At 41.6% G+C, this 26,571-nt stretch overlaps 1 protein-coding gene across 6 annotated transcripts in view; it reads left to right on the top strand.

Moving 5' to 3' along the window:
* Nucleotides 1–26,021, top strand: part of DHX9 (DExH-box helicase 9) — a 51,640-nt gene extending 25,619 nt beyond the window's left edge. For 3 of the 6 annotated variants that reach the window (XM_040610719.1, XM_040610713.1, XM_040610720.1), the window contains 3 exons: nt 869–984; nt 1,812–2,012; nt 2,925–3,589. In XM_040610719.1, the coding sequence (XP_040466653.1) occupies nt 869–984; nt 1,812–2,012; nt 2,925–3,195 (588 nt within the window). In that variant the 3' untranslated portion in view covers nt 3,196–3,589. Of the gene's footprint in view, nt 1–868; nt 985–1,811; nt 2,013–2,924; nt 3,590–3,774; nt 18,539–19,381; nt 19,480–24,967 lie in introns of those variants that run through there. The other 3 variants (XM_040610717.1, XM_040610718.1, XM_040610714.1) reach the window with 3 other exon arrangements.
* The last annotated feature ends 550 nt before the right edge of the window (nt 26,022–26,571 follow it).

The raw sequence follows: 26,571 nt of genomic DNA, 5'->3' as shown, positions 1-26,571 counted from the left end.
TAGCCATTATGTACCTGCTAAAAGAAAGTTTCTCTCTGTGGTCTGGTCATCTGTTTCTTGCTGCGTTTGGCAGTATCCCTCTGACCTGCAAGTTCAATGCTCCTTGCACTGGCCTTTTTTCTGCCACAATTTCTATTCTGGAATTTTCTCTCTTTTCAGCATGTGTGGTAACTTCCAGGCAGGAGCAAATCTCTCTGAGGATAAACAAATACAACAGATTCTGCCCATTGTGCTCCTGTGTGAAAGAAAGGAGGGAGAGAGGCAATGTCAGGGTGGGAGGCTGAAATTCTAAGTCCTGCTCTTCAGTTCCTTTTTAAAACAAAGGGCAGTAACCCATGTAGTCAGTGCTGTTATCTCTGGCTCTGGTCAGACGGCTTGATATGGTCCAAATGCTCATTTCAAGTACAAGCTTAAGGTCTCGTTTCTAGAAAATGACAAAGCAGGCTGGTTGCATGGATGTGCAGCTACTTCAGAATTTGCATGTGTAGGACCTGCAGAAGCAGGAAGATAATTCAGCTATGCCTTGGTCATTTTTAGGTGGCAAAGCATGAGATGGCCCTTGAAAAATGTCAGCTGCATAATTGCAGACATGCACTCATGGAAAAATGAATACTTTTAAGTGGCAGGTAGTTTTTTGGTGGTGGAGGTTGTTTTTTTTTTTTACACCAACCAGTACTGAATCCCTGCCTAGCATTCAATTTTGTATCTATGTGTGCTCTTGTAATTACCTAACATTATGCCTAGATTTTTATGTGGGGTGTTTGGTTGTTGGGTTATTTATCCACAAAATTCTCTGGTTTCAGTGACCAGAGAAGGGTGTAGGGATCTGTTTTCTATTTCAAGGATCATATTCCTCTTCCACCTGCAGATTCGAACACGAGCCATCTCTGCCAAAGCAATGACCTTGGTGAGCCCGCTGCAGCTGCTTTTCTTTGCCTCCAAGGAAGTCTGGTCGGATGGAGAGCTCATTCTGGTAGATGACTGGTATGGGCCTCCTTGGTGCTTGTAATGTTCAGGTCTATGAAAGAACACAGGCTGAGGGGGAGCGGCTGCTAATACAGACCTAAACCTCCCTAGAACAGGAACCCCAGAGCAAGCAGGTTGATTGTGAAGGCGTTACCTTTGTTTCCTGTGGGGAAGAGAGAGGTTTATATTATTGTCTGCTTAAATCGAAAACATGGTGCCAGGCAGTTTCCATAAAAACTGCTGTTTTTTTCCCCTTTAACTGGAATGTGAATCAGAATTATTATGTATTTTGGGCCTCCTCTTCAGACAGAGGCTGAGGAAGCCTTGTTTTTAAGTCTTGGAAACACAGCCTGAGGAGAGAAATGGTTGCCTCTAGCAGCATACTTTTTATGGCCGTGACCAAATACCATCTGGATGTTGTCTTCCCCCCTGCTGCTCCCCAGTCAGTAAAATGAAGGTGAAGAATTGCTTAAGCTTAATTCACTAATAACTTTGAGGGTGGCCCAGAGTTTTCAAAATCTTGAGGAGCCTCATGGTTTTATTTACTGGTTTTTTATTGTTCTGTTTTGATGCTAGGGGTTATGTATTGGATCTGAGTATGTTACATCTGAAGAGCAGATTTAAGCAGAAGGATAGTTATGCTTTAACAATGCTAAATTTTAGGGATCTTTCCAAATAATTTGCTTCCTGAATTTCATGCCTCTTTGTTGATGAATTAAGATTGCAAAGATGAGAATATAATGTCTGGCTCAGTGTGTGCAGCACTCAATGGAAAGATGAATGAACATCTGTTGAAACAGGTTCTCTCCTAGGAGTGGTAATACATCTAATACACTTTGCTCTAGGATCAAGCTGAAGATGCCACACAATGTGGCTGCCTGCATCACTGCTCTGCGTGCTGCGATGGAGGCTCTGGTTGTGGAAGTGACTAAAGATCCTGAGACTGTTCGGATGCTGGATCCAGCACATGAGCGAATGTTGAATGTGATCCGTCAGATCTCCAGGCCGTCAGCCGCAGGCATCACTCTGATGGCTGCCAGTGCAAGGTTAGCTGGGCTCCGTGGGCTTGTGCAGGCCGAGCTCTGGGGTGAGGAGCGCTCGCCACCTCTTGCCCCCAGGGACATCGCAGAACCCAGACAGAGTAGGTCAGAGCTGTCAGCTCCACTGCTCACTCCCTGCACAGTGGGTGCAGAAGTCTGTAGCTCAAATAACCTGGAGAGTCTTGTCCCATGTGGTCAGGAGCTTCAGGCTTTCACTTCAAAGTCAATAGTCTTAGTGTATGTAAAACTGTCATGTTCAAAGTCTGATGCAGGCAGGTCACTACCTGTTTCCACAGGAAGGACAAGTGACTCTCAGGAATAAAAGCTGTCATTGCCTCTTCCAAAACACAATGACTTTTAAAGAAAAGACAATCCACATTTATTTTGGGTGAACCTATTCATCTTTGTCTCTGGAATTAAAATGATTATTTGGATGTGCTTGCACCCCTCTTGCCCCTTGTTTTCATGTCTTGCTTCTGAAGCAAAGAAAAAACACCGGTGAGCTGTTAGTAATTTAAGGAACAAACCAAAAACCAGCTTCGATGTATGGTTCACTGTGTCTTGTGAGGAGCTAAATAAATATCACTGTGCTCACGTAAACAGGAACAGGGGTCCCTATGTGTTTGTGTGAGCTGCAGAAGTGGGATTGAGGGGAAAACTTTCTAGGTGTAGACCTGTCGGAAATGTAGAGGAGGGACTGCTTATGTGGCAGGGCAGGCCACCAGCTTTTCTTTACTGCAGTGGAAAAGATGCAAAAGTACAACTGGAATTCAAACATTGTGTTCTGTTAACAGAAAATAGAGGCATCTTAACAGAGTGTCTTGGCAATTGATTATTCCTGTAATATTTTAAAAACTGGAATCTGTAAGATTGCATGGAGTATGGATATATCTCAAGTATCATGTTTCTCTTTGCCAGGTTCGGGGATGGTCCTCGCCCCCCCAAAATGGCTCGCTATGGCAGTGGAGGTGGCCTCAGAGGCTGGGGAGGCTACTCGCGTGGCTCTGGCTACAGAGGTAGAGGGTACAGTGGCTACAGCTACCCTGGCAGGTGCTCAGGGGGAAGGGGATACCAAGGTAGCCTGCGGGGAGGCTATGGAGGTAGGGGTGGCTATCGAGGAGGAGGCTATCGAGGAGCAAGTTGTGGCTTCAGAGGAGGCTGTGGGGATCTGGGGAGGGGTGGGTGGTAGGGAAATTCACTGAGGTCTTTCCACTTTGGCAAAAGTGCATTTCTCTCCCGAATTCCTTTCATGCTGTTACCAGTTTGTCGTTTCAGTTCCTTAGGACAAGTACAGCTCTGTAATATATATCATGCCTTTAGAGAATTTACTGCAAGTTGTATGATTTTAGTCTTAATAAAGAGTTTGTTTTTAAAGACTTACTTTCGATACATTTAATTTTGCATTTGGATTTAGATTCAGATTTTGAAGCAGTCTGTTGTTAGTTTTGGTTGTAGGAGGGATAAGGCACTCTGAGGAAACTTTTCAGTGTCTAAAATCGTCCTCTGCCAAACAAATTCCGAATTACAGAACTTGGGCTCAGTGGGGATTTTTCTTTGTTGTTTAATAAACTGCACAAATAGGCCTTGCTGCTGTGGTTTTCTGTCTGTGCCAGGCAGCACTTGGTTCCTTCGCAGCCAGCCGCTGGCCTGCTGCGTGCTGTGTTACACTTCATGGCGCAGCAGCTGATGAGCTCTTTTGCTGATCCAGATAACGCAGGAACACGGAATACCTTTTTCAGGACTGATGTGATGCTTCTTGTCTCTGCAGAACCTGAAGTGATCTCAGCAGCGTGAACTGTGCCTTTCGTCTGAGGCAGTGTTCATTTGCATCGCTCCTCCAAAACAGTCACGCTTCCTTCTTCCAAATGCATGTGAAAGACAGCAATTCTTTAATGAGAATTCATTGAAATTGATTGCAGCCTGTGGATTCCAGACATTCAAAGGTCAGCTAGCTGCCTGGTGCTTCTAGAAGTATATTTACACAGAGGGGGTAAAAAGCCCTCCAGTGAGGTGTGTGGGTTCCTCCGTACCTCTCAGACTAGCACCTGGGAGGTGACCCTGAGCAGGGGCGGGTGACACGGGGTGCGCTCAGGGGCAGGTTCCTCTCAAAGGTTTCCTATAGTCAGGCAGTGTTGTGTAGGAACACCTGTGTGAGCAAGAGGAGAGAAGTGCTCCAGCTTACTATAAATGTGTGTGAATGGGGTTTTTTGGCCCAAACTTGTTGGGCTCTCTTGCCTCTTATTGCATGGCCACAATACCAGCTGTGCTGCCTGGGGCAGCAGCAGGCAGGTACTGCCTCTTGCATGTGCCATGTACTGCAGCAGCAGAGGAAGACATCTGTGGGCACAGCTCGGTATGAATCCTGTTACATTACCAAGTCTGATGAGATTAAACTCACCACTAATCCAACTGGAATGCTTATTCAGAACCAATAATTAGTTGTGCTTACTGGGGTGTGGAAGATGTTGGTGTTTGAGTGAAGTTCAAAGCAAGTCCAACATATTTCGTATTTCTAACAGAGTTCTTAAAACCGTAGGTAAGGGTGAAGGACTTTCTTTAATCAAAACTGCTAAAAGCCAGATGGCACATGAAGCTTAGATACCCAGCTATGAACTATAGAGCTGTCTTTGATATCATCAAGTGTATCAGTATTCATCTCCAAACTTCAATATGGGATTAATTTGGAGCATGTATTATCTTCTGTGTCATCTAACGCAGTAAGTTCCCCAGTCCTTTTGGCTGATGTAGACTTTTCTGTAGACTGAAGAACGGTTACTCAGTCCATTTTGGGTTCAGGAACAACCTGTTAGGGAATCAGAAGGGATGGATGCCGAAAGATGTGCTGTAGTGTTGGCCCCCTTGCCTTTCCACATACGTATGTATTGCATCCAGACAAAACTTGCTTTCCTTGGCTTGTCCCTCAAACGTTGTGTTAGCTCAGTTGCATTACTAACACAAACCCAGAAACATGAAGCAGATGGCAAACGATTTTAAAAAGAACTATAGTTAATAATGTTAGTATTTCACCTACAAGTCTTAAGTATGATCTAGTATCTGTTAAAGCTTTCTAATTTCCTTTAGCTCTTACTGGTCTTCAAAAGAAGTCAGCATTTAAACAGGAGGAAGGAGAGACGGGTGAAAGGCGAGCACAGACCAGAGCTTAAGAGAGGGCCCCTCAGCAACAGGCTGTTCAGCACTGCCTCAGTCTTTACACATGCAGAAACAGAACCAGAGGTACTGGGAAAAATTCAGATGAACTCCAGTGAGCTGGCCTCCCCTTGGAGCACAGTGTTGCCAGCGGTTCCATGACCGAGTCCTGCCGTTTCACTGAAGGTTTTGTTCTGGTGAGGTCTTCATGTGTAGTGGGGCCCTTTGCAGCAGCCTGCTTTCAACTACACAATTACCATTAGCATTTCCATACTTCTACTGGTAAGTTACTGGTAACTTTTAGGAAGTGGAATAGGATACCAGGGATTATCAAGGATGTGTACAATATTCTATGATACTAGCAAAAAATGGTTTTACTGGGCATACTTTGATGTGAAGTCCTAGCTAAAGAAATTCCCTTTTTTAGAGTAAAGTTGATGTTTCTCCAGTCTGTTTACAAAAATTATTCTAATTTGTATCTGCAAAGCTATTTTTCACTGTTACTGAAAAAAGACCAAAATAAGTCACCTTAGCATTAGTGCAGCCCTGGCTGTGACGGGAGGCCTCCCTGGTACTGGTATGATTGCAGTGATGAATTCTGTAACTCCAAGATAGCTGTGCTTCTTGGGTACAGCTCAACACCAGAGCCCTGTTCATTAACAAAAAGATTAAATGTAATTTCATGTTGCTTGTAAGAATTGTTAAAAAAAAAATAATGGGTATTTGAGGGTGCAGCCAGATTTAATAATGTATGAGACTGCGTAGTTCACACACCTGCGTTGGGAGTTGCTGCTGGGATGGAGCTGGCAAGGATACGGGTCCTGAGGAGCGCTCATGTCACAGATTGCAGAGGGAGCAGGTGCCGCAGACTAATTACCATCTGCAAATTACAGCTTAGTTGGTTTTATCTATGTGCCTAGTATTTAACATATTAAGGAGTGTCAAGCACAAAAATGCTGCTTATCAATATTCAGTCTGGTTTTTAATATCTCATCCATCAGGACCATTAAGTGGGAAAGCAGTAAGCCTTGCCTGCACTTCCCACGCCAGAAATTAATAGCACAGTCTAAACAAGGATTGACGTGCTAATGAGGAGCTTAAACAGCCTGGGTACAGAAAACTGAATATTAACCTGAAATGACATGTACCTTTTTCAGAGCAAAAACTGAGCTTGCAATGAATTTACTGTGTCAGTAAATTGATCTGTGCTTTGTTTCAAGAAGCCAACCTGTCAGAGTGCTCATGTTTCTTGTGCAACAAAATCAGTTATCTGAAACTCAGGAAGAGCTACCTGAGCCCCAGTAAGCTCGCTGTCTGGCGGTCAGAGCAGCCCCAGCGAGCACAGACACCAGTTCCTTCGCACCTTCGTACACAGTTTGCTATGGTCACCTGACCACGCTCAGCAGCCACCGTTGACTGTTCTTTGCTGTCCCAACCTAAGGTACATTTAGCTTTGTGTCTTGGGCTTTTGATACCACAAAGCTCTCATGAGGGGGTTTGGAAACAATTGCAGATTCTTCTGGTTTTCCGGTTCCAAGTAGAAAAGGAGAGGAGTAAAAGTAATATTGACAATAGCGTCAAAACCATAATATGAAGGACAACACTGGTCAGTTGATTAAGTAATCTGCTGTGTTTAAAAACTTCTCACATAAATACTAACAATGCTACCAACTCATTAGGAAGTTGGTGTTAAATCAACTTCTTAATTTATGGACGATGTGCTTGCCCGCGTGATTTTAATGCAGCATGGTGCATTAAACAAAATGCGAACGGCTCAAGTTTCAAAAGCCTGGTGAGCGGAACACAAAGCACAAAGGCATAGATTGTGTGTCTCTGCACAAGAGGGATGAGAAACAGCATTTTTGCTTTTGTCTCTGAGGTGGTATTTAGTCAGTCACAGAGGAAATCTAAGTGTCTGCCTTTTATTGCTTTGTTTGAGTTAAATATGCAGATTATTTTACTCTACACACTGGTACTCCAGGAGCACTTTGCACAGTGTACTCCAGGGTAACAACTGGAAAAATGTCTTTAGCCATAGAGAGATCGCCACCAGTGGAGAGAAATTCAACATGTGATCGGATGAACTATGCTATGATCCTTGCTTGGAGGAAGTTTAAAGGAAAACTAAGTGGCCAGTTGTGGCATCGACACGGTATCCCATCATCTCCAAGGAGGATAAGTCCTTCTCTTGAAAGGAAATCTTTTCCCTTAAGCGGTTTCTTTATAGGAAGAGTCTCTCTATGGAGTTATTTAGAAACATTTGTACTTGGTCTGTAGAGCATGTGTTAAAAGTGTGCCCACACTGAATTGCTCCTAAGAACACTGACCAAATTAGCATTGCAGTTAGCTAATTGATCTCTTTTTTTGCCTTCAAATAAAAAAATAGGGTGAGGTATGCCAGCTGGAGGAAAGTTAATGTCACAGGTACAACTTTATCAAGGTGAGCGGCTTAGCATGCGAGATTGTGATGCCTTACCTGTCTCTGAAAGCAAAATAATTGAGATGAAGGCTTCTAATCTGGAATGTGTCTGCTCACCCTGTGCTTTGATGGGAGAGAGATCTGAAAATGGCTGCCTACAAGCACTCTGTCAGTTCAAATATTGTCTGCCAAGAGCGTGTGGCCTCGCTGTGTGCAGCAGAAGGGCATGCTGCACTGGCACACATGAGCTCTGAGAGTCACTGACATTTGCCATCGCCTCATTCCGAATCTCCCTCGTTGCCTGCTCACCAGCTTCCTTGTGCTTTTCTCCTGACACTGTCAAGAGCTCTGAAACCTGCTTGGTATTTCCTTTTGGCAATAATGGAAAGATACATTAATGCATCCTTAAAGCAAACTGGATAAAAAGTCCTCACCAGTAGCTTTGCGTGAGGCTAGGTTGGGTCTAGCAGGACGAGGAGGTCATTTAAAGAAGCAGGAGGTGCTGCCTTAGTGTTGGTGAAGCATGTGCGTTTGCAGTGTGCCTGGGCAGAAAAGGCAGAGCTAAAAGGGCAAGTAACGGCTTCTGTTTATCTGTATTTCTTCTGCTGGGAGCTTTACTTTCCCGCTTAGCACAAGCCTTCCTGTCGCAGAACCGCCAGCTTTAGCAGGATGTATGGCAGTGACCCTTCGCCCCTGGAGGTAATGCCCATTAAAACAGCACACTGGGACCGAGGGACAGCTGAAGGAGCGCTTTTGTATTACTTGCGGAATACCAAAAAGCATAAAAAACCTGATGGAGTAAAAGATAAAACTTGGTACCCGATGCTATATTTTGCAAGATACATGTGATGGTGTAGGCAACAACCCGAACAAGGAAATGTGCACGAGTGAATGCAGGTGTTCAGTGCTTGCAGGCTTTGAATCTGCAAGGTGTGAGTTACTGAAGTGTGGCTGGAAAGTTTGCTGATGCTCATTTCTTATTAAGCCTGTTACCTTATGGGAGTGTTAAATACAGTGCCGATGTTGGTGTTCTTATTAAAAAAACCCACCAACCAACAACATCAAACAACACATTTCAATATCCATTAGGGAAGAGGGCTTGTCTATTTTAGAGGTGCTGCTACTGCTTAACTTTATGCTGCCGTAAAATATGTATGTTTTTATATATACATATGTTTTATGAAATTGATTTTTCACTGAATTCCTGCTATATTGTATTCGAGTTGCACAGTATTTTTTCCCTAGGTAGTAGCTAACAAATCATACTCGGCTGTTTATTTTCACACTGAGAGTTTTAAATCCCATTAAAAGCTCTGGGAAACTTCCTGTTTCCTATCATTTGGTAAAAACCGTTAACCAGGACTGCTTTTGAGCTATGTTTCAGAAAGACAGAGGTAGATTATCAGAGAATGCAATACTAAGGTCCAATAATAACATCTGTAGTTGAAGTTTACAGCCTCGTATTCTCCTGGGAAAACGACTGCATGGTCTCCACTGTACCAGCTTTCTAAAGCCATGTTCCAATTATCGTGTTGCTCAAATGGAGTGTCCATAGAGAAATCTTCCACCCGTACAGGAAAGAGTGAGCACCACTTTCTACATTTGAGCAACCTAAAAGAAAAGCAAAAGTAAATTTTCAGATTTACGAGCAATTTAAAAATGTTCCACCCTGTTCTGTTTCCTGCAGTCAGTTCGTTTTGCAAAGAGCTTTTTAGATAGCAGGACTGTGTTTGGAATTCCAAGTTTTCCTCCCACGCTGCCATCTGCAAAGAGACATTCAGAGAGACTATATTGGAAAATACATGAAGAACTGGGTTTTTTTCCTAGCTACTGTTTTTGTGCACGTCTAAGCTCCTGACCTATGGTTAGTGTCTGTTGTGTAACTCCCTACTGTTTCTCTTGCCTTTTGCTAAAGAAATTAGTTGCTCAATGTAGACAACTGGGTTCTGGGGTTTTTTTTGTGGGTTTTGGTTTGGTTTTGTTTTTTTTTTTTTTTTTGGGTGGTGGGTGTGGGGGAAGGGGAGTAAGAGTTTGTCTCAACTGCATCAGCATGCTTTTCAAAGAAAGAAATTGGAAGAAAAAGAGAATTCTTGACTGTGGTGAACAGAAAGAATAATAATATATTTGGTCACGTAGCTCTGTGCCATCTGCCACTATTACAGTAATGATGGCCCAGAATTCTCACCTGCGGATGGAAAACAAAAAGTTGAAGGTCCAGGCCTGAAAAGATACATAGTAGGTGGTACCTAGGAGTCTGGAAAGACTTCCAAGGAAGAAGAAAAGGTACCTCAAGTCTTTGTGTTTTTTTTGTTGATGTTACTTATTGTAAAGCATTCTAGAAGATGATTTCTCTTTCAACTGATTGCCCATTTTCGTGCTGCACTAGGGATAATTCCGGCGCAGTAACCACTTCAGTTGGTTCTCCCTGTCGTGCTCAGTGGCTCAGACCACCTACTTGCCACATCCAAATCCTGAAAATACACTTTAGCTTCATGAAATACCAAGGCTCTGGGCTTTGGCTTGTTTCAAAACAAGTGCTGAAGTCTTAAACACAGCTCTTCCAGTGTAGCACCTTTAGAACATTTGTTTGACAAACTAATACAGATAGAGCTAAAACTGCTTTGATGGAGTTTGATTATAGAACCTAAATCACCATTTCATGGTGGATTTACTGTAATTTTAATTCTGTTCTTTCTTACACAGGAACTCTGCTTCATTCTATCCACCCATAAGTGACATTCCTGAAGATGTTTTCTATATCTGTTTTCTACTCATCCTCCACTTTTTACTCCTTCACTCTGCAGGCTTGATCAATTCTGGGATTTGGTGGCAAGAAAGAATTTGAGGATTTAGGAATGATCTAAACTCTGCACGGTGAGAACTGTATAAGCATGGCCTGCCGGATGCTCTCAGAGCAGAAAACTTCTGTGAGAAACTCCCAGTAATGTCATATTTTCCAAGGCACTATTATAAATTTGATTTTTTTTAAAATCTTCGAGTGACTCAGAAATCTGGCACTGTCTGAAGTATGAGCTTTGCTGGTATAGTATGAGTATCTGCTGTGGGAGGAAGGGTAGACTTTGACGTTAGGAGTTCTCCTAATCCAATTAAAGATGAATTTAAGGAACCAAGGTAGAAGAAAGAAACCACAAATAACAGCTGCTGATCAGAGTTCAAAAGTCTCAGGACAACCAAAGACCATGGATGTAAAAGTCAGGATTAAAACGCAGTACATTATCTAATACAAGGACACATTACAGTAAAAAGCAAAAAAACCCTTTATTATACTGGGCCAGATACCAAATAGAACATTTTGCCCAATATACTTCTTAAAATACAAAATATTTCTTACCATTAGTACTTCTGGCACATAATCACTCAAGTCATAATTAAGGACTTTATACACTTATTTACATGAGAAAAGAGATTTTTCTCCCTGACGCTGCCTATGTAATCCCACCAGAAGGTTTAATCCAGTTTCACATTAATTGTACATTCTTTATATTCTGTGTGCAATGCAAGGCATCTGTAGGTTAGCCCATGAATATGCAGGCATTGAAACCTGCAATTTCAAAGTACTTACAGATTGCTAAATAACCTGGAAAACAAGCCCCAGACTACTCAACAAAAACAATCTTTTTTCCCCTCCACTGAACTATTTTTATCTTAATTCTTATCTCTAAAATGGTGGCAAAACCCCCACATTCACTAGAAGCAGTAGAATAATACGTTTATTAGTTTTCATACTGAACCAATGTACTTTCACCTGAAGACTATGAAGAGATCATGCTGGAAATGTTAAATATACATAGTAGTGGATTGAATGTAAACATTTATTTACAGTGAAATGGATTAAATGAGGGCAGTAATAAATCAGTTGTGCATTCAGAGGGTAGTACTCAGGCTCTGCGTTAAACAAGGCAGACATCCAATTAAAAATGCCATTATTTTACGGACCCCACCACTGATGAAATATGGTTTGCTGTGGAACTGCCTTTAAAGTATGCAATTTCACGGCAGGCAGTTGTCTGCATATCTGCACTACTCAAACTCATCGAAAATGACTGGTGCGGCTCAGCCCTTGAGCTGGTTTTGCCAAGTCTGCCAGGAGTTTTGGAAATGTGCAGGGAAAGTGGTGGGCAGGCGATCCCGGAGCTGCTGCCTTCGGAAGAGGCTCAAAAGCAGCGTGCGGTCACGCCTGACTTCTGCAATGTGTTAAGGCAGCTGCACAGGCATCCGTTTTTGCTTTCTAAATGATTTTAAGATCTTAACCTCATTTAATGTAGACTGTTGAGAGTATGAATCTACACACATGCCCTCTTGAGATGCAATACAGTCCTGCAGCTGCTCATTCATTAGCATTTACCAGTTCTTCACCAAACCTAAACCAAGGCAGGACTGCTAAAGATTTAAATTTTACCCACGTAGTAGCCCTACAGGAAAGGGCAACATCAAGTGTTTTACTTTTTTATAATAATGCTGTTGCAAGTGTTACAAAGCATCAGGAAAAAACCACACAAATTTTGTAATGTACAATTGTGGCACTTGTTAACAAAAAGTCATTTTGGAAGGATAACAAGCATCAAACGTACCTTGGAATAATTCTTTTTTTTTTTTTCTTTCTATTTTTTTCTCCTAAATTTTCAGGGACATAATGAACCAAAAGTGTTACTGGAGACGTAGCTCCTCTGTATCTTCAGCAGTTCAGACAGCCTTACAAGTTCACTTTTTCCAGTATTCATCAGCTTGTCCAGCTGCTGGATCTTCTTTAACATTACCTTGATAAAGAATCAATTCCAAACACAAGATTTTATAAATTTCCAGATGTTTTGTTAAAATGGTGACCTGCTGCAGCACAAAAAAGTTCCTCAGTCAGAGCTGATTATTTCTCACAACTTTCATCATCATCCCGGCCCCTCCAGATGATGCCACTGAAGAATGGAAAGGATAGCATCACGTTACAGTATGCAAGTGGATACAGCAGCAATAGAGAGCAGGAAAACTTTGTCTTTTTAAAAAAAACCTTATATGTAAAAGCTTGCAAATAATTTTCTTAATATGGAAAGACTGCAAAAAATATAATTAGATGAGGGAAAGTTCTGGCATAACTATCATTTGTGGGAGGGAAGAGGAGGAGTAGGAAGCATTCCAGGACAATAAAACTTACCTGTTCTGCAGAATATAATTGGTAGCATACAGAACAAGCAAAACTTTCTTAAAGACAAGAATTTGAGGTCAGTAGCATTATCGGATGTTTCAGGGAATCTCCTGAATACATCCTTGCAGGGAGATAGGGCTGAAAGACATGGGAACATGTAAACATATTGCAAAACCAACTGTGCAAGCAGAAGGAAAGGCTCCTAAACTCAGAATATGAAAACTAATCACAACAATGGAACTAGCTTGGTTCTGTTCTTAGGAGAAGCCAAATCGGAAGATTTCTGGTACATCCCTGACTGTGAAACAACGTTAGACTTTTAGATATTTGTAATCTCTTGGAATGCCCCTATGCTCATAAACAAACAAAGCCCAAAAGCCCTGGATCTTGCACAGATTGATGCAAGAAAGGCAGAGTGTGTATTTTAAGACAGAGGTTTTCATGTGTTATAGGTCTTGAGACCCATCTCATTTGACCAACCAGTCTCAGATGAGACAGAAGAAACCCAAATTAATCAACTACATTTTGCTAATTCTCTAGTTTGTAACCTGAATCTCGAAGAGCCAGGAGAGAGCTTTGAAGCGCTTGCTCACATGCATACCGCACGCATCCAAACTACTTGGATCAGTTAGGACAACAGATGAGCAGTAGCGCCGGTGTTTACTGCGTGACCTTTTACAGCTGCCATAAAATGGTTCCTCCTCCTCCCTCAGGGCTAATGCAGACATTTGGTTTGGCTAGCAGAGCTGGCAGGCTGCTCGTAGGACTAGCCAGAGAGTCAGCAATGCTTCTGGAATGGAGTTTGGCTTTGCTCATCATTTGGGCGAGGCAGTGGTCTGCCACAAGAGGAGAAAAAGAGAAGAGGTGTTAAAAAATTATCACACCTTTGTCTTTAAAAACCCGTTCTTCTGGTGCACTCGGGTGGGAGAGCTGCACTTGTATTAGCCCAGCAGGTGCTGGGTGGCTCTGCTACGCTGGTAAAGAAGAAGGTGAGCAAGGGCGATGAAAAAACAGATGGGTTAAGCCACACTGACCAACAAGAACAGACCGAAAATAGACACCAGTGGGTCAGCATCTTCATCTTGTGCCAATCCTTCCCACAGCAGAGAGATAAAGAGCCTGTCAAGGAGCTCGCTAAGGAACTTCCAACTTCTTCAGCCCAGGAGAGGCACTGGAGAGGCTGTCAGCCTCCAGAGCGTCTCTGATGCAGCAGTTATCACAGAGGTTTGTCTCCAAAGAGCTTTTTTTGTTTTTCATAGGAGTGCCTGTTTTCACGTCGTTACAGTGGTTCACGAAGCATCTATAGGAGGATGTGGATATTAGGTAGAAGTTGAAGGTGCAATGCACTTTGATCTTGGCTTTATGTAAATTAGGATAAATCACGCAGGAAGATGTTCCTCTGCATATGCTAATGACTGCTAAAAAAAGGATCACCATCATCATCAGACAGTGAGAGACTCAGAGCTGGACACTAGGTTTAATATCAGTTTGTTCTCAAAACTCATAGTGAACAGCCACCAAAGCAGCAACAACAACCATCTCACTAACATCAAACGTATTAATAAAGCTGAAAGAGGCAATCTTACGTTGGATGAAAAGCAAGCAGTTATTGCATTTGTTTGGAAGCAGATCCTCCGTGCTCACTCTTGGCAATAACACAAAAATTTTTTAACACCCTGGAGATGATTTGCTCATACAATACTTTTAATATTATTACCAGGAAAGACTTCAACAGGTACGAAACCCACTGTGTAAATGAATGTTGCTGTTCTCTGCTGGGAATCATGCATTCACTAGGTTCCTCTAACTGCATGCTCGTATGACCCTCATCTACTCTGTTGTTAAGGGTCTGCAATTTTTGAAGTAGGCTATAATACATAAAGTGAGAAAACCAAAGTCAAACCATTAGGAAAAAAGTCTGCTTATGAATCTTTATTCTAAGGGTGAGGCACCAAAAATGAAGCAAAACAAATCAACAGCTAAATGTGAAAGCATTTTCACATTTGCAGACTCTTGAGACCTTGAGATTAAGATTTCTTTCTCTTCCGTCACTCAGTTCAAAGTCCAAGACTATGTTTTTCAAAAGTTAGAAAAACTTTTGTCTTTTAGCGTTCCAAATTCTTTACTCAACAAAGTTTTAAAACAATTTAGTCTTCATTATTTTGCAAAGAAAAATCTCTGGGATTCAAACTGATTGCCTTAGAACTGTCACTTTAAATTTATCACTGGGAACAAAGACAATGTTGCAACAACCTTATCTCCCTGAGTGGTTCTCAATCGCAAGGGTCATCAGGATCCATACCAATGTTGCCTACTTGACATTTTTGACTGAAGAGATGTTTTAAAATGTCCTGTCAGCTCTCAAGATAAATTGCTGAAGCCTTAAAAATGCCATGCACCGGGAACAATAAAGCGACAAGGAGCAACTCCTCTGGAAGTAACAAGAATCAGGTGGGAGGACACACAGCTTGAGTGAGGAGACCAAGTGCCACTTTTCTGTAGAGCCAAGGATGGGCCAATAGAAACTGATAAAGATTTCTACATGAGGTCAACTCAGCCAGACAAGCTTCCTAGCAATGTGACATAGATTTACTCAAAACTCATGTTCAGTTTTACTGCATTTTAGCTTCAGGTTTTCTATGTGGTTCCTCTTACACCATTAACAACACAAAGTACACTTTAAAATATTTATGCTGTGGCTACAGCTCCTCAGTTAATGTTGTATCATCTATGAATGGCAAAATAATGCAAAAAGCTAAATGCCTTACAACTTCCAACACCTGGGCAATTCAAATCCAGCATCACCCTTGTCCCTCTCCAGGCTGGGCTTCCAACAGTGTTCTGCCAAGCTCCAGTTCCTCCAGAACATTATCAACCAGTTCTCTTAGTGTATTTCAAAATAAGAGGAAAATTGTTTGGCAAAAGATATGGAGGCTTTTTGCTGACACAATGAGCTCTGAGGTGGCTTGCAAGTAACCTAATTTAGACAAAAGCCTACGCATGTTGGTACCTCTTGACGTTAGCATCATCATGTGCACAAAGAGCTACAGAGGCAGATGTAGCTGTATGATGTTGCGATTCAACGCACAGAGCTGCTTAAATAACTGGTCTATAGCATTAAACTAAAAATCAGTATTTGTGAGAACAGCATCTCACCCTGTCATTCTTCCCAGGCAGAGTGTTTCTGAGTCTATGTGCAGTATGCTGGTAGCTATAGTCACTATATATATCTACAAGTGAGCAAGAGAAGTGTGTTTAAGCTGTCCCAAATGCTGGTTTCTGAATGTACATTTTTAAAGGATGGTTCCTTTCCTCACGGCCTGTGACTTACATCTTCAAAGTTGTCTAAACAATGCAAGTAGCTTACTTGGCTTTCCCGCACTATAAAACTTACTTTGAGCTGCATCCAGCTTCGACGGAGTGTTTGTTTTCAGACTGAAACCTTCCCAGTTCAGCCTTGGTAATGGTGACCTTCAAACTCTGAGTGGAGGCTCTCCAAAAGAGATCAGTGGAGGAGGAGTTACTGTAAACTTAAATAGGGACTCAGGTCTGGTTTGTTTTGTTCCAAGTAAACAATCTTTGTCAGGAAAGCAAGTTTAGTGCCTGCAAAGACAGGTGTGTGTATAAGAACATTTATACTATTTCTCCATATGCTAATGGAGAGATTACTTACTAAAATGTACCCAATTCTCACATCCAGCATTTTTACAGCGCTGAAAATTTGGAGAGAGTTCAAAGTGATTATAAATTATCCAAGGTCAAAAATGGGTCTAATGAAAAGACTTCAGCCTAGTTAGCTTATTCAAGAGATGGCTGGGAACCTAATCTTCAGCTGAAAGTGTTTACATAGCAGAAGTCTTAAAAGAGAACGTTAGTTGTCTTTCTAAGAAAATAATAATATCTCTAATCACAACACACTGTGCTTGGTAATGCTCATCCTTCACTGAGAGAGACCCGTGGTGAAATTCTCTTATATTAAATACACTATATCGGTCATCAGCCTACTGATTTTAACATGAGTTTTTATGGATCATCAGGATACCTATTATCCTGGATACCATCAAGGATACATAAAATAGATGGCCAGAGAAGTTATCTCAACAAGTATTCCAACAGAAGATGTAATTAAATCTTGATGATGACATGTTCTGGTCTACTCTTGCAGATCCCAAGCCAGTTTTCTTTCATCTTTCCAAGAGGTATTTGGCCATTGCATTGCTGTCATCCTCTGCCTATAGACTATCTATCTTCTGCTCTGCTGCTGTATTAACCGGGTAGTGTGTCACTATGTTAAGACCCCGGTAACAAGGTTGGTTCTGCCTCTTGACAGCTCCAGGACTGCACATACCTAACAAGGGTGCTTGTTCTGTGCCACCCCTGGTAATCGTTCTTCAAACTAGCCAGTCACTGGAGAATTCCAGCTCCCCAAGCTCCAGGAAATGTGAAAAACGCAGGAAGTTATGGTGTGCAGCTACAGAAACTAACGTGCTGGGAAGAGTCTTGATGGCACTGTATGGACCATGGTTTGAAAGAGCATTATGGTTCAGGCTGGGACAACAACCAAACAGACAACTGGCAATCTGTCCTTGTTGAGAAGACTTGCAATCTTTCTGTCCAGTTCCAGGCAGCACAAGGGTAGTAAGCGCTGCGCTGTCTTCCGCACAGCCCATCTGTCAGCTCATTTCTGTTTGCCTTTTCTAAATCGCTATATTCTACAACACATACTGAGTTTTCATTACTCGATACTCAGCTGAACAATATCAGCTGTTACCAATACATTTAATCAAGTTTTTTCTTCCTGTTACAACCCTATTAAAATTTTTTTGTAATATCTCAGGATAAACCTGTATGTGTCTGATCTACCAAAGGACACTGAATTTGTCCGTTGTTGATCACACAGATCAGTTTATAAAGAACTAGCACTGACGAGCCCCTAAACACACCAAATGTAGGGCAAAAGAAAAAAAAAAAAAAAAGGCATGTTAATGACTTAATAATGAGTGTGAAATGTTTTTTCCAGTGCCCCCCAGCCATGCAGGACAGCAGGAGGCATTCTTACTGACAGCAACTGCAAGCATCTCCTGCTTTGCAAGCACCGTGGGGGAGTGAGGGAGCGGCTGCCTGGTGCTTGGTTGCCAGCTGGGGTTAGACCATGACGGTGCCACCAGGTCTGTCCCTCACCTATTCACATTTGAGCTTCCCCAAAGCAGGAATCCGAGAGAAGCCTGCAAAATGAGCTCACATAATTTAGCAGAAATAAAATAGCAGAATGAACAATTGCTTCATTGAGCTAACTCCTGTTTATACTCTGGAACTTGAATACATTGGCAATCCCAACTACAGGATGCGAGGAGAGTAACACACTGGGAGAACATCTGCCATCCCAACTGCGACCTGGAAGGAAACGTGACCGTGAGTACTTGGGTTCAGTATGAGAAAAATGCTAACTGTCTGTTGTACACTTCAGGGGACCGATGAAGTTATGTGTCCTCTGTTTGTGCAGCTTTTTTTTCTTTTTTTCCCTTTTGTTCAGAAAGCCAGATGTTACTAAACTACGACCTGGCCCTGTGACTTCCAGTGAGTGAATATTCTTTATTGCCTCTTGTCCTGAGAGACAGAATTTTAAAACTGGGCACCTGTACTTGTCCACGACTGAGCGGGAGATAAGGTGAAAACTTGAGTAAAAGCTTTCAAGCCTGACTTCTGCAGGTGAACAAACCAGGAAAGTCTCCTGCAGCTTTGCTCCTTTGGGACTTAACAGCCTCACATCCAGGAGGGCAAGGAATGGCTGGGAGACATAAACACAAGGTGGGGAAAAAAAACAAAAAAAGAAATCGACTTTAAATATTTTCCTGAATTAAGGCAAGCTGAAAAGAACTCTTAGTGATTATCTGGAAGCTTACTGTGCTTTCAGGTACTGCTCGGGGAATGACATTTACATATGCGTAAATGAATTGGAAGGGATTACCCCCCCCCTTGGGCAAAACTCATTACATCCAATTCACCCGCTATGCAACCAACTTCCTTGTAAGAAGAAACACAGGCGCTTCAGCCCAATAAAAGAGAAGATGAATATCTCTGCGGATTTGTAAAGCCCTCAAACAAGGGTATAAAATTCATAACAATTCTATCTGGTGGTGTCTGGTAAATCAGTAACGTGCCATAAGGCAACCTTCCCTGCTAACGTCCGTAGCCAGGGACACTTGGCTAGTTCGAAATACAGGGAAATGCAGAAATGAACAAACTTACAAAATTTCACATGCTGTGTTAGAGCTTTGGAGGCTGCACTGAAGCACTGATGAAAATGGTATGCTAGGTATGTAGTACTATATAAAGATGTTTATGTTCTGGAGTCTTTTTGTTTTCTTAACCTTTGAAGTTAAACAGTTTGTGTGGCAAAAACTCAGTTGCCACAAGCCAGTGGCTGATGGGGTGGTGTGAAATGTGTTTTGAGAATGACTCAAGCCAAAAAGTGGACCAATGAAAACTACATTCTACGTTAAAAAACCACTGGACAGTTCACAATGAGGTGCTATTTTAAAGAGCATTCTGTGATTTAAAATCATATAACACTTGAGAAGCATGTTCTGGTTTCCAAGTGTCTAATGTCAATTCAATGTTAATTAAAATACACCGGCCTTTCATTGACAGGCATCTGAATCTTTGCGAGAAAACAGGAGCAGGAGGGACTGACATTACCATCCCATAAAGATGTCATCTATCCTCTGTACCCTCTCCTGGTGCTTACCGTAAGTTAACCCCAATTACAAAATAATGCAAACAATTACAATTGATTGTACAATAAATCAACATGCCAAATCTTGATTTTAACTTCTTTGTATGATTTTAAAATAACATGCTCATAGCTGGAGGTAAATTAACGTATCAAAAATTAATTATCAGGTAAATGTTGCAGTTGATCTACTAGTATAAATGCTTTTAATGTAATTGTATTCTCTGATGTAATAATTTCCCTGTGCTCCAAAATGGAAGAAATGAATAACAGTTGAAGAGACTATAGATTTCCTATTCTTTAAATATCTGACAAGTAAAAAAGCAGGACACAGGTCTTAAAAGTTCCCATTCCTTTGCAATCACTGCATTTTTCTGAACACTTGACCTTGTCTTTCTGATATATCCATGAACTGAGGGTCAGGAATAAAAATGTGGGTAGTATGTTGAGGTTCCCGTCAAGTAAATGCAGCTTACAGCTATGAAAACTACAGGGTTTTTTGCCTACTGAGTTCTTATTTTAATACGTGTTCAAACCCCCTCGTTTAGGTAGCTTGCTACTGGTATTTCAAAAAGCACAAAAAAGTGACATTTAGAAGGAAACAATCTTTTATATATATATATATATATATTTATAAGGCATTTTTGACATTTTTCCGTTGTTTGTCATATCCACTGGTAAGTTTAAAAATGTCATTTCCTTCCCTAACAATCTTAATTTTTCTCTTTGCTTTGATATTCCATAAGTAGCAGTGTGAGCATCTGTACAGCTTTTTGCATGCTTTATACTAGGATAAATTCTCGTTATTCAAAAAATTACAGATGCAGAAGGAAACAGGAATTCAGCTGCTCCCAATGAATGAGGTTCCAACACTGCCTTATGGAGCAGGATTAATTCCTAGTCCCTGCAAAATTAAGGTATCTTCCAGTCCTGTGATACCTATGAATGACAGAACAACCAGGGAATTGTCTTGCACATTTACATTCTTCCCAGTTCCTATTATGACTAGAAGATCATAAGACTTAATACTCCCAGGAAGCTGTAGCTTGCTCTCTTTACCTGAGGACCTGGTAGGGTCAACACGACCTCTGGCCTCTGCAGACTGCATACTCTGCCCTAAGTCCTGGCCTTCTGGGTCTTTGGAGAATCTTTTGTTGGCTCAAAGAAAAGGGAAGGAAGGTAGGGTATCAGAACACTGGCGTTTCTCCCAGCTTTTTGCAGCATGAATTGCAGGTGCTCTTCAGAAGCTGCCGAGACCCCTATCTACCTGCTATTTATTTATTTACTACCAACGGAAGGCATAGCAAGAGAGAGAGGAGTCATAAATCCCAACAGTCTAGAGTCAGAGAAAGAAAAAGAAGAAACATAAAGTAATATTAAGTCAGTAATGGTACCATGTTATCCCACTGAGGTGGTCCATCTTCTGGCTACCTACTGCTCAAATGGAAAGTTCAGTCTCAATAGAAGTGACAGACCACAGAGGGGGATGACTTTGATATGATTTGCCTAAGAGCACTTAGCATTCATAGCGATGTGTTAATGGATAGGTATTCGATCCTTTTATAGTCAGGAAGGAATGAGGGTAGTGTTTAAATGCTCTGCCAAGGAACATAAACAAAGTCAGCATTACAGTGGTGATGCTGGTAGGAAGGTCAAGCCACTAGGGTGTCCCCTCTTTTCTTTTTTTTTTAAACCAAAACTAGTGGTTCCTTGTTTTACTGTAAAGAAAGCTGGTAGTATTGTCAAACGTAGCGATTTCAACCTTGTCTTTTCTGCAGTTTGTAATTTTGCAAAACTGACTTTTTTTTTTTCTTTTTTTTTTTTCCCGACTGAAACTGCATGCAGTCCATGTCTCATTATCCTTATGGTTGTTGAGCTTTTATGCTCATTTTCAGCTAAGGGTGATTTGGGTCAAACAAAAACATTAGGGAATACTACAGTGTACAGCAATTTATATCAAAGCCACTGTATGTATTTCACAGCAACACTCTGTTCTTTCTGAACAGTAGATCAAGGGATTAATGTTTGATAGGGGAATGGTCTTGATGTGAAAAATAAGCTTTTGGTGTTCTCACAAACATATACCTTAAGATGGCTGAGTTACAAGCCTCTGAAAATTGCAGTTCATGTATGCTTTGTAGCTTTGCAGAGACTTTGTAGAGCTTAATAGCTATATTTTCAGAAGATTCTGTTCATTCCAAGTCCTTTTTTTGTTTTTGTTTTTTTTTGGTTTTTTTGTTTTGCTTCTGGCTACAGGGATGGAACAGATTTTCTCTGAATTGCTTTTGTCTAGTCTTTGCTGGCTGGAGGGCTTTGAGTACAGAGAATGTCTTATCTGTCCTCTCAGCTGGTCATTGTCTGACCATCTACAGACACAGGCAGTGCAAGGGAGAACGTAGTGAGCTGGAGGGTACCGGGACTAGAGATGGGGCATGCTGACAGATGGCCAAGAACAGGCATGGGTATGTACCCCAAAGGCAGCTCTGTGGGTCAGACTCCTTGTAGCTCCTCACCATTCACTGTATGCTCCAAGTTATGCGATGGGGAAGCAGCTCTGCCTCAGCTCAGTTCCATGTGGGAGCAGAGACAAGTTGCTGAGGAGCTTTAGGGAGAGAAACAGGTGGTTTGGGGAGATAGTGATCTCCAGATACTAAAATTACATGTTAGTGTTGCCATCCTCCAGCTGGGCATCCAGGTTTAACTCTTCTGGTGTCACAAAAAATCAAACTGCAGCTTGCTCATCATGACAAACTATTTATTTAGCAGGAGAAACATGAGCTCTGCTCATCTAAGATCCATCATCCGAAAGACTAGCCTTCTCAATCGACTGTCAGAGAATCATAGTATGGTTTGGGTTGGAAGGGACCTTTAAAGGCCATCTAGTCCACTCCCTCTGCAGTGAGCAGGGACATCTTCAACTAGATCAGGTTGCTCTGAGCCCTGTCCAACTATACAGTGTTTCCTTGAATGTCCCCTCCGTTAGATGGTTGATCTGACCTTGGATCATTGGGAATCATGTACTTCCTGTGATGAGGTTTCCTTCTTGAAGCAGTTCAAGTGGATTCAAATCTGCTAAGACTTCTGTCGACAGTTTTTTAAATAACCCTCTCCACTGCTTGGTAAGGCCTGTCGGCTAATAAAGCCACTATCCCTTTTGATTTCTTTCCAGTTTTTTCTGCATCTAACCTGTCTAGTTTGGGTTCTAATGGCTAGAAATGGCTAAAATATGGCTAGCAAACTATAGCAAACTGCAGAGCAGAAGGAAATCATTAGTTCCCGCTTTTATGTATGACCATGACCATACACAAATGCTACCTACACCACATCTACAAATTCCACATCAATTTTTCTGCAAGTCTTAAAGCATGAGTCCAATGGCGAAGAAAGACCTGCGGCTAAAAGCATACAGCATACAAAGCACTACAGGTTTTTACAGGAAAAAGAACTAAAAGAAGATGGAGTTTCTTAGAGACTGCTTTCTTGTTTTGTCTGTTTTTGAAAAGCAAGGGAAAGTTCCTAAACACCATGCTTAAAGAACATCAAACTTACAAAGGTGAGCTCTTACAGTGAGGGAGGTGCTTGAATTAAGGTTGCTTTCAATAGCCATCTTGCATGAAGAAAAGAAAGGTTTTACAAACGATAAAACAGGAACACAATTTACTATTAATAAAATAATGATCATGGCAAGACTGACTGGCAGATTGTGCTATGAAAAAAAAGAGGTGACCATAAACGATAGTTAAGAACTATCGGAAGACAACTTCAACCCTGTTGGCACTGGTCAAAAGAAGTTATCCAACTTTCTGCTGAAAACACTCCTGGGAATTCTGCTGGAAGGTCAGGAAGGATACTTGTTCAACAACTTCATTGTGATCACATGGGTTAACAGCCTTCACGGTGAGATACTCATGACCACCCCCAAGACATGCACTACTTTTTGGGATGGCATTTTATCAGGCTTGGAAGATAGTTCTACTGGGAATGTTTTACAGTTAGTGTAAACAGCCCCAGCTCATGCATGTGAAGGATTTGCATAGCTATGCAAGTCAGTGAAGAACAGGACTCAGACATTATCCAAATGGATTTGGGTAAACAAGTTCTGCTCTTCACAGAGAGAACTACATCAGCATGTCAGAAACCTAAATATTGCTGGACTTTTTTGGTAGCAGAGCATCCATCAATGGATTCTGTAGTGCAAAAATGAAGGTGGCACTGAGCCTGAGCCTCTTCTCCGTGAATTTAGTGGCTCTATACTATAGATGTAGTATCATAGAGAAATAAATTTAATCTTTGGCACACTTTCATCTGTGCAGTGCACTGCTGGTTTACTGATTGAGAATGGGAGAGCTGGAAGGGAATAAGCACTGAGGAACATTTCATCTCCAAGAATCCCACTGGATGTTTCAAGGCTCAGTGTGCCCATCCACGCACTACCCTTTCCCAGTTCCCTCATCAGTGGGCTTTGCAAAGGCAGCTGTGAAAGTCACAGTGATACTGGACAGGCGAGTGGATGTCTTGGAGAGGGGAAGGAAGCTGAGCTAGGGCTGGCTCGGGTCCTTCTGGTGTTCTTGACATGGTCTAATGTAGGCTGCAAGATGTGGTTCCTTAAATTCAGCACAGGACTACACCGCAGAATAAAAAGAGGGAGTAAAGATAAAAGATAAAAATCTTATCTGCTAGGAATCAAAGATTATGAATTCATTTCATACACATCACCAGACATCCATTAACCAAAATGGGTTTTGGTTAAAAGGATGGGCTGTGTTTGAATCCACAATAGGAAGATGAAAAGCTGCACAGTCCTTTCATATTTCATTTTGTTTTAGCATATTGCTTCCCAACATCACAGTATTAAGGAGAGGCTACATCCCAGACTCACTTCAGAAAAGAGATAAAATAATCAGCTTATGTCTTTCATTTCTCCTGGTTTGCAGAAACTTGTAAGCAGCAGATTACCTCTCATGAACAGGTTCAGAGATACTTTTTTATTCACCTACCTGTAGTCACTCTACAGGATTATTTAGGATAATCTTCAAAAGAGCAACTAAGGAAGTCAAACTTAAACCATTTTATGAAACACCTTCTGCTTTCATGCCTATTAGCTCTCTTTTTCAGTTCTAGTAATAAGATTACAGTAACATTCTGCTTCCATAAAATCATGACAGGTATGAATATTAAGTAACCAGTATGGTTCTCTGATTTATTCTGTACTTCTACTGATAGTAGATACATCAGACATTTACCACGCTAATTCACATTCTCTGCACACCTATCGTTGATTGCAGAAGAACTTCTCTAAATGGGTGGCTTTAAACCATATTTTAATAGAGCAGTACATTTCTTACACATTTGTAACGTTGGTCCTAAGCTGCATTTGTTGCACTGCATGTGGAAGGAGATCGTCCAGTCCTTAACCTCATTCCCCCATCTGCAGTTTCTGCCAGCCCCGTTGAAATAAGGTGTGAGACGCTTTAACTCTGTACAGCTTTTCTCTCCCGTTTTAGATGTGCCTGTGGGCCATTGCCTGCAGAAATCAATGTTTTGTCATTATTGCTGATGCCGAGACTGAAGCAGCGCCCGGCTGGTAAGAACAGAATTGAAATCCCACCTCGCACAGCACACGGGCACTTTGGGCAGTAGAAAGATGTGACGGATCCGTTGATCAGAGTTGCAGCAGTTTACATGCTTCAGTGGAATCACAGAGATTAGCCCAGCTGGGACTGTAGAGTATTTGTTCTGACTTGGTAAAATAAAGTTTTCAACCAAGATAGAAAACCAAGCCTAAAGCTTGGCTTTTATCTTCATAAAAAGAAATGGTTTAGAGCAGGTTTTTTTCCATGCTCCCCAATGCACTACTGGAGACTGCAGCGTGGATTCTTTTCACATCCACCTGTAAAAGCATCTGAATTTTATCACCCAGCCTTCCTGAATTCTGACTCTTTTGCACTGACTCTTCGGTGAATCTGCTGACTTGCTTGCTTCCGTTTAAGTGGTTTTGGTTATTTGGTGGCGGAAGAGTGGTTGTCTGCTGCAATTACTGTTGTTTTGATTGCGTCCACTGAGAAAAATGGTGGGGCCTGTGGGAAGCCCCTGTGTGATGGAGAGCAGGGCAGGAAATTGCTGGAAACTTCATCTGATATTGCCCAAAGCAGCCAGATTGTGACAAATGACATTTTGTAAGGTTGCTCGGGCAGCTCGTCCAGTGGCTGGTAACTCTAAGGCTGATGGCAAGCACGGGGCTTTTCTGTCCTTCATTTTTTAGTGTAAACTGACATATATGTACTGGTAATGAAATGTTTGGTTGTACAGCAGTTTTCATCTGGGGATCGTAGCTATTTACTTTTATTAGCAAATCCGGGTTGTTTTTCTCTGTGGGGCTTACTTTTATCAATCTGTTTTAATAATTGGCACCCATGGAGCAACCAAGCTCCACTATCACAGTCTGAAACTTCTAAGCAGTTTACCTTAGTGTTATGCACTCAGATTTTGCCTGTGAACAAATGCTGATGCTAAATCAGTGTGGGAAGACTGATAATTAAAGTGCTTGTTGCCCCGTGACGTTTCCTGAAGACATTCTGGACCTCATAAGCCCCAAATGGGTCAGATGTTTTAGTGCACAGTTGTGTTAGCGCTTGGTTTGAGCTGCTGTAGGACAGAGACTGACTGTGCTCTTAATTTGTTATTTCAGATTGCTTGTGGGTGATCACCACATTGTTGCAATTTTAATTTTTTTTGATCAAAGGGAAAGAAAATACTGCTTTGCTTTTTTTTTTTTTTTTTTTCCTGAAGGGGGTCTATTCAAAGAGCGAGACTGCCAGCCTTGGGAGTTCTGCCCTTCTGAAAGCTGTCAGAATTTCCTGTAAGAGTTGCTTTTGTAAAGGCTGCTTCCTCTCAGATTTTTATGTTGCTTTTCCTTTTTTTCATTTCTTCTCTTTGTTCTTACTCTCTCCCCACTTGTTCTCATTCATTTAACTTGAATCTGTGTACTTCAAAAAAGAACTGAAGTAATAACATGCTGATTTCTACAGTTAACTTCATGTATTTACATTCTTCCCTGACCACCTCTTTATTAAATAGAAAGCAAATTTTCTTGAGACTTGGTATTGCT

Source organism: Falco naumanni, chromosome 11, assembly GCF_017639655.2.
Source record: "Falco naumanni isolate bFalNau1 chromosome 11, bFalNau1.pat, whole genome shotgun sequence".
Classification (NCBI taxonomy): Eukaryota; Metazoa; Chordata; class Aves; order Falconiformes; family Falconidae; genus Falco; species Falco naumanni.
Note: the sequence above shows the minus strand (reverse complement) of the source record. Positions and strands in the feature narration are given on the sequence as shown.